Raw genomic sequence first — 8,556 nt, forward strand, 5'->3', positions numbered from 1 at the left:
ATTTAAGGTGTAAAGTTTACCTTCGACCAAACGCCCCCCAAAGGCATCCCAGCGCCCCCCTTTTGTAAAAATGTCCGCCAGCGCCCCCTGCCGTCCTCTGAACGCCCCCTGGGGGGCGGTACCGCCCACGTTGAGAACCGCTATTCTAGACGGTCGGTAGGTAGATAGGTCAAACTTTATTAATAGATTACAAACCAGCGTTCTGACAGCTATCCCAGCATGCACCGCGCGCTTCTTCTATGGGCGAAAATGAAGTCGGCAGCTGCTTACCGTAATTGCTAGACCAGTTGTGGCTTAATATTGGTATAAGGCGCACCGGATTATAAGGCGCACCTAAAAACCTTCAATTTCCTCAAAAGCAGACAGTGCGGAAAATACGGTACATACTGCAGCTTTAATGCAACATTATTGATCTGAGATTTGATCTGTGATTTTCACTGTCAGCGTCAACGTCCATGGCAAGGTTGATAACAGTGTTCCAGCAGCTTAGAGGATGGAAGTAAAACGTAGGCTCTGTTTAAGTTGGATGTTTGCCTGGTCTTTTCCATCTCCAACTGTCGCTTCTGATTACTGCGACTTTTGGTTTTTTTGTTTAAAGGTGGAAGCAGATGTTGGACATTCTTACCACATAAGCACTGTTGTTCACCAACATGGGATGACTACACAACTTTAATTTTAGGTATTTGGTCGGATAAAATAAAATCATCAACCCTGTTGTCAATAAATGTCATCGGCTTGGTCATTATTCGGTGGCACCCATGACAAACCTGGAAAGGGAAGCGGAACAACCAGACTTAGAATTTTGTGGAATTCCTCATTAGGATCCAACATGTGGTTCTATGTGAGCCAGCAGTGCTTTACTCATCATGACTTCCTCTGGATGACTAAAATAACCTGCAGAAATCCAACACAAGAACCTAAAAATGATACAGCTGGTTCCATGATACCTTTCTGGTCATTTGAGGCATTTGAGAAATTGTTGATCTAAAAACCAAAATGAAGGAAAAAGGCACATGTGCAAGAGTCTGCACAGAGTCGTCAGCAGCAAGAAGCCCAGCTACAGCGAGAGTCTCAGAGGAACAGCCAGGAGCAACGGCTGAAACTCTACAGGGACAAAAAACAGGGGCCAGGCCAGGCAGACGTTTAGGCTCCAGGGGGCCAGATGGGAGTTAGGCATCAGCAGCTGCTTACAAAGAAGCACAGATTAAAAGGAAATGAAGGGAATCAGATCCAAACCTTATAGTGCTCCTGTGAATTACAACACACACACACACACACACACACACACACACACACACACACACACACACACACACACCCCCACACACACACACACAGAATCACAGGTCAGTGTCTGCAGATGAAACTGTTCTAAAGTTCTTCACCAGCAACAGAGACTGGCCTCTGCCTCTGCTAGACACAGAAAATCCAGCGCTGATGGCACAAACTGAGCCAGAACATCACTGAGTATTTACAGAACACTAACAGAACATTTACAAAGGAGTGATATTTTCACCCGTCAGAACTCAAACATCTTGTTACTGCTTTGAAAACAATCTACATTAATATCTTGCAGGTTTTCATAAAGATTTCTGCAGGTTTTCATGTTGAAAAAAAAGAGTCAGTTTGACTCTTCATGTCAGAACATGTCTAGAGAAATTTACTGCTGGGCATTCTTAGAGTTTCTACTGACACCAATTCATTTATCCTAATATTAAGATTTATTTAAACTTTTATGAGAACATTAAAAAAATGTGTCATGTATTTATAAGCATGAATATATTAAAACATTTCCATTCAAGTTGAAGTTATCAGGCAGACAGTTCTGACCTCCTGTCTCATGTCCTTCCAGTTTGCCAGTTCATGTTATCACAATTAGTTATCACAATTAGTAACAACAGAGTAAAGGCTGACTCTAATTGGTTAAAGAACCTTGAGAATGAATTTAAAGCCATTTATTAAACAGGAAAATTGATTTAACAGAAAATGAGTGGTTGTCATGCTTTTATTTCATAAGTTTATATCAAATTTTATTCAAGGGTCGAAAGAGTCATCATTTGTTAAAATGTGACAATTTTTGGTTTTTATTAATAGAAATTCTTTGACAGACTTAAAGCGATATCTTTCAATTCTATTTTCCATAAAAAAGGCTAATGTTTTCAGCCATTTGTATGAATTTCCCTCATCATGTAGGACAGGTCAGTGTTTTCTCCGGGTAATCTCACCTCCTCTTCCATTCCGTAATCTGTCAGGTCCCAGACGTAGTTGAGTCGCATCTGACGCCTCTTCCAGTGCTCCATGAAGAGAACAGCTGCAGAGGCGAGCAGCAACACAAACGCAGTCACTACACATACTTCTCTGCAGCTGAACATCAGAACATTATCAGCATTCTGAACATAAATCTGAGTTTTTACAGCAAGTATATCAACCACATGGGCTGCACAGTGGCACAGTTGGTAGAGCTGTTGCCTTGCAGCAAGAAGGTTCTGGGTTCGATTCCCAGCCCCGGTCTTTCTGCATGGAGTTTGCATGTTCTCCCTGTGCATGCGTGGGTTTTCTCCGGGTACTCCGGCTTCCTCCCACAGTCCAAAAACATGACTGTTACGTTAATTGGCCTGTCTAAATTGTCCCTAGGTGTGAGTGTGTGTGTGCATGGTTGTTTGTCTTGTGTGTCTCTGTGTTGCCCTGCGACAGACTGGCAACCTGTCCAGGGTGACCCCGCCTCTCGCCCGGAACGTTAGCTGCAGATAAGCACCAGCAACCCTCCCGACCCCACTAAGGGACAAGGGTGTTAGAAAATGGATGGATGGATGGATATCAACCACATGTGAAGGACATGTTACTGTCATGATAAACACAGACTGTGTAAATCTGTCTTCCAACTGAAACAGATTTTTAAGCTGAGTGAAATGACACTAAAGAAGAGTTCTTTGGTGGTTCATCCAGCTGTCATTTCTTAAAATTCATTTTGACCCGAACACTGAGAATATGTATGCATTTTTCAGATGTCTGGACGTCTGACCTAAAACCCCCTGCATCCCCCCACAAAACCATTTTTGTCAATATTGCAATTTCCCAGCGAACTTAATTTGAGGTTCATCACCACGTCCAACTGGAGCTCCAGTTCTGTTCTGATTTATTCACACATTTGCTGAAGTTTAAGTGTAAAGATCAGATGGAGGTTTTGTTATGTAGCTGCATTATTAATCTGGAGCGAGAGGCCAGCTCCAGATTGCTGCAGTGCTGAGACACTGTCAGACACCAGCTTCAACACTTTGCAGTCTGAAGCCCTGCTGCCGACAGATGGCTGGGAGATTTGGCAGGACATCAGAGGAGGGCAGTCTGTGTGTTGGCCTTATGGATTTGTTTCGGAAATTTCTCCTAATCAGGATTCAAGTTGCAGCTAAAAGTCCTTTCTAATCTTACCTTGAATGGTAGAAAAAAAAAAAAGATTTTGTTTGACAACATGCCTGCGGATGCAGATGAGTTATAATTTGCACCATTTATCTGTGCACACTTACCCCAAAGAGCCATGAAGATGGAGAAGAAGACTGTTGCTGGGTTGTCAAACAGGTGGCTGGCTCTGGCTGTGCCACACGCCGTCTCCAGCTTCCAGTAACTGCAGACACTGTCACACAGCGGACACATGGTGATGTTGTTCCTGGGATCACAGATCTCCATGCTGACAGACAGACAGAGAACCTGGATTACTGAATGGTCATCAGAAGGGTCTGCTTCATTAACACTGAGGGGACAGTGGTGAGGGAGGAGAGGTTTTGTTAATGCTGTCTTTACACTTCATAGACTCCATTTGATCGGAGACCAAAGCTGCAACATTTGTTCCATTTCCAGCTGCTGTGGTTCTCTTTACCCTCGCCTGCAGGGGCACCGCACCAAGAACCATTGAAGGAAACCACATGAACACCTCAGAAGAAGACACTGTTCACAAAATGTAGAGTGGCATCATATTTTAGTGGTTGGAGGTTTTCTCTTTTGTCTGTGGTAAAAGACCATGAGTCATTTCTCCCGCTAGTGCTAGACTCATGTGTTCATTTTGGTTGTATTTACCCAGAATGCCCTGCTCTGTAGTCCACTTCTGCTTGGTGTTCAAATATGCATTTGACCCACACCACAGTTCACTTCCACTGAGCCGAGATCAAGGTTTTGTAGCCCATAATAAACAATCAGAAATCATTAACACATTCTCACCTTTCCAAATGAACCAGACTTTCTAAATAAACAAACTAGAGTCTGATTAATGCAACCTAAAGAGGTCTGGTGTGAATGAAACCTAAAAATCAAACTGATGTTTCTTCTCACATGAAACATTAATGGTTATTTATAGCAGGTGTGGTCCTCTGCTTAAGGGAGGATAAAAAGTCTTAATGTTTGCATGGAACCAGTCTCTAACTGGAAACTGGGGTGGCGAACCAGTTCAGCATTACGAGCCAAATTATGCTCATCATCACTGTAAAGAGCCTAACAGCAATTTCAAGATTAGCTTCACAGTACATTATAGTGATATAAAGAAACCGCTTTTTTCCTAGTCCCTAAGGTTTTTATTTTTAATAAGGTTTTTATTTTTAAGTGTCTTTGGGTGTGCCCTGTACTCTTTTGTATCAACTCTTTCATATGTCAGTAAGAACAGAACAATGTTTAAGTGTAGTAAAAAGTCATTCATGCAGAAAATGTATGAGCTCCCTCTGCCAAACTGGGTGAGATGAGTGTTTTAAAAATGTCTCAAGCAGGACATTTTTAAAACATGTGGGACAATTTACTTGTGTGTCTCAGATTTGGATGTATTTAATTGCGGGTTGTGGTGTCCTCTTTAAAAACTTCCTGGTTACACCCCTACTCAGCAGTCTTAAGAAGGCATTTAATTTAAATACTAAAATTCAAACATTAATACCTTTGAATATTTTGAATATGAAGCACTAAATTAAAAGTCACTCAAAGGCTAAACACAATGGGTCTGATGCACATTTATTACAACCATGATAAATATCGTCAATTTAAACTCTGAGAAGTCATTGTTTCTTTCTGATTTTTCTCACTTTTGTTCTGTCTTTTTTTTCTTGATAAATTGCTCCATATCTCAAATCCATGAACCTGTCACTCTGTGCGTCACTGTGGTGCACATGGCATTGATGGTGTCATGTGATCAGTACCGGTATCTGTGCTACCTCGACAGATTTTCCTACCATATGGGTAACACAGATAGTTAGAACACCAATATGTTATACACATTATGCTGCTTTTGCTTGTGTTGCCTTCAAAGAGTATGGGAAATTTTAGTACTGTCACAGAATCACATTTTTAAGTACCATTTTTTTAAAAAGAAAAAGAGACGTACAGGATCCATCACAGAGCCAGCGGTAAACGGTATGAACACAGCTGCTCAGGAATTGTGACACAGGAGGCCTGAGAAAAATTATTGCATCTTATTTGAACACACCCTCCCAGCCCTACATGAGCTCCCTCACTGTTTGCGTTTTCTGAAGCCTTAATTCTCCCATTAAGGCCACTGCACAGCATTGCCCAACATTAGCCAACATGCTCTGGTCATGCATGTTAGCGAGTGACTGTGTGGTAACAAACCACAGAGCTGAGCTCCATATTTTTCCAGGGCTAAGCTCTACTCTGCAAGATGTTTTCACCGAGTCAGCTTTCTTTGCATAGCCACACCTTAACATGAGGGACAGAGACACCGCTTGAGACTGGAAATCACTTCCTTAGAACTAATGAACTAAGGCCAACAATATGAAAAAGTTACATTCTGGAAGTTTTTAATCACCATTGGTTGAAGGAATGGATTATATGAATGAAGAACAAACAATGAAAGTTGACTAAATGCAAGATCGGCAAAGTGTTTTTAACATTAATACAATATTTTATGCCTGTGCTGTGTACCTAGGTATATTATCATCAACTGTGGCACAGCCGTAAAGGAACACAATGACTCCAACGATGGCAGCTGGGATGAGCATCTGGGTATAAACTCCTAACCAGGCGAAGTAGAGACCAACTTTTTCTCCAAAGTACTTCCTGTTGGAAGAAACACAAATGCTTAAAGGCCTAAGGTCATCTGCGACTTCAGAAAGTCAGATATAAAAAATGTGTCCTTTTCATTTTTTTTTGCAATCCAACAACCATTTTTAGGTGACTCAACATGTCTCTGACTGGAACAGCTTTGTCACTACGTGTAACAGGTCAGACTGGTACTACAGTCTGGCATTTTTTCAGCTCCATAAATAATTGGAGACTCCCATCAGATCTGGTCCTGACTCATTGGTCCAATCAGTGAACAGAGGTCAGTATGTTTACAGAAAACCTGAGCTTACACGGACATGATCCAGTACTTAATGGGTTTATTCAGAAGGTTCTGACCTGATCAGTCCAATAGGCTGATACTTGTAGAAAACACTGTAGCTGGCCCATTCCTCGAACAATAACTGTGAAGAGAAGCCAGAGTCAGTGATTACTGTCAGGTTTCTACAAATGTGAAGAGTTGAGCAGACCAAATAAAGAACTGGATGGCAAAAAAGCACAAAGATCATTTCTTGAACATATTTGTTAGCAAAAACAATAAAACCTGCAAACGTGTCCATCCAAACGGATGTGAGTGACTTTGTTTTGATCTTGTACAGTCTTTCTGGTCTTGGTCTACATTTCTGCATGGATTTTACAGACATTTTATTTCTAAAATGTATTAATAATCATAACTAATTTCATCCTAGTAATCATTACAACTGATAATTGATTCACAAGTTATAGTACTTAACCTTGGGTGGTACCTGTAGGGTTGAAACAGTGAGCTACCGAGTTCTGACCTGAATGCATCAGAGCAGCCCTCATCACGCTCTGATGGAAGCTTCAGTAAAACATCCTAACACAAGAATCCTGCAGAACTCCATCCTGTCCTCATGCTGAATAGAAGAGAGCAGCTGGCAGCGGCAGCAGTCTGTGTACATGTTCTGATCCCACTACTGGTAGGCGAATATCACAAATCACTTGGAGGGGCCAGTGGGATATTTTCATATATACTGTAATTACACACTCCATCTACCAGCAACGCAAAAAGCAACAAATGAAGTCGTTTTATGAGCACAGCTGCCTAGTGAAGAGCCTAGATGGCAGGCTGAGTGCGACACTCAGCTAACAAGAACTCTCCACACTTTTGTTCCCACTCTCCATCTAAAGGTCCATGAGAGAATGAAGCCAACTAGAGTCGCTTTTCTGATCTTCCAGAACATAAGAGGGCTTATTAAGCTGTTGCCTTAGTGACTCACATCCCACAATATAATTATGGATGTAGAGTGTAAGCAAGGATGGATGTGACTTCAAAAGCATGCACTCTGATTTCTAACTGCATAGGAGGAGGAACAGACTCAGACATGTCCAGATGGCACATTGCATTGTGCCGAACAACGATCTGGAGTTTCATTCCTCATCAGCTTGGTCTCAGGAAATCAATCAGGAATAAACTAACTCCATCCTGGTAGGAGATGCTGGCTGATCTGATGTTAAATGTCAAGGACTTAGACGGCAAGAGATAAAGCACAAAATGTCCAACTTGGTGATATTCCATGAGAGATATGTTGATTCTGCTCTTAAATCCCAGGTGTACGGATGACAAGTTCAAAATGATCTTCTTAAAAAAAAATCTCTGACATGGTTTATGTGGACCAACTCATACAGGCTGCTGTTAGCAGGGTTTCCATGGCAGAATGGTATTAGTATGGTTACAGCTGGGTTTAGATTAACTAATAGAGTAGCTCCACTTACCTTCCTGTCATTAGGCTCTGCAGTAACCCCATCAATGTCTCCCTGTAAGACAAGTGGAGTGTGTGTTTACTAACCTTCATTATACAAGAAGAAAATTTGTCTTTGCTGCAGGAACTGACTGCTGCACAATCCAAAAACCATAATCATCATATTACATTCACTTAAAACCACTTTTGTAATAGCACCACAATTATAGAAATAAATAAAAACTTAAAGAAACAGCAGTACAGTTTAAAATCTTAAACATCATTACCTACAGTCGTATGTAGGTAATGATGTTAAAGACCTGAACAAATGAAAAGAAAATTTTAACGTTTAAGTTTTTCTTTGTCTGATCTGGCTTATTCCAGTACTGAAGTAAAAGAACACTGAAGAGACTGAGTTCAATAGAATGAAGACACTTTGCTTGTTCAGATATCAGGAGTTATTCAGCACTGCAAGACAAGTCTGCATATGTCTGCACACGGCTTGAAAGGAATCAAGTTTGAAAGAATCAGGATGCAGGAAGTTGTGTGTGTGTGTGTGTGTGTGTGTGTGTGTGTGTGTGTGTTTGTCTTTGCTACATAGAGGGGACCAAAGCAAGACAGCACACTCACGGTGTGGGTACCAAATTTTTTGTGGGGACCAAAAACCTAGTCCCCACACCGTTTGCATTGAATTCAATGAAAAGAAGGTCAGGAGGATGCTCTGTCAAATTTTCAGACTAGTCCTCATAATTCACAAAAACCAACAGTTTGTGTATAAGTGTGTATAAGGTAGTCACTCAGTATC

At 41.3% G+C, this 8,556-nt stretch overlaps 1 protein-coding gene across 5 annotated transcripts in view; it reads right to left on the bottom strand.

Moving 5' to 3' along the window:
- The window catches only part of ano1a (anoctamin 1, calcium activated chloride channel a), a 101,927-nt gene that overhangs the window by 30,267 nt on the left and 63,104 nt on the right, over positions 1-8,556 (bottom strand). For 3 of the 5 annotated variants that reach the window (XR_001776433.1, XM_008404984.2, XM_008404982.2), the window contains exons 9-13: positions 7,786-7,827; positions 6,388-6,452; positions 5,911-6,045; positions 3,522-3,682; positions 2,226-2,311 (exon numbers count right to left, since the gene is read on the bottom strand). Coding sequence is in view for 4 of the 5 variants with exons in the window: in XM_008404984.2 (XP_008403206.1) it covers positions 2,226-2,311; positions 3,522-3,682; positions 5,911-6,045; positions 6,388-6,452; positions 7,786-7,827 (489 nt within the window). In the remaining variant the exon portion in view is untranslated. The remainder of the gene's footprint in view (positions 1-2,225; positions 2,312-3,521; positions 3,683-5,910; positions 6,046-6,387; positions 6,453-7,785; positions 7,828-8,556) is intronic. The other 2 variants (XM_008404983.2, XM_008404985.2) reach the window with 2 other exon arrangements.

The sequence above is a fragment of the Poecilia reticulata genome, linkage group LG3 (assembly GCF_000633615.1).
Source record: "Poecilia reticulata strain Guanapo linkage group LG3, Guppy_female_1.0+MT, whole genome shotgun sequence".
In the NCBI taxonomy this organism is placed as follows: Eukaryota; Metazoa; Chordata; class Actinopteri; order Cyprinodontiformes; family Poeciliidae; genus Poecilia; species Poecilia reticulata.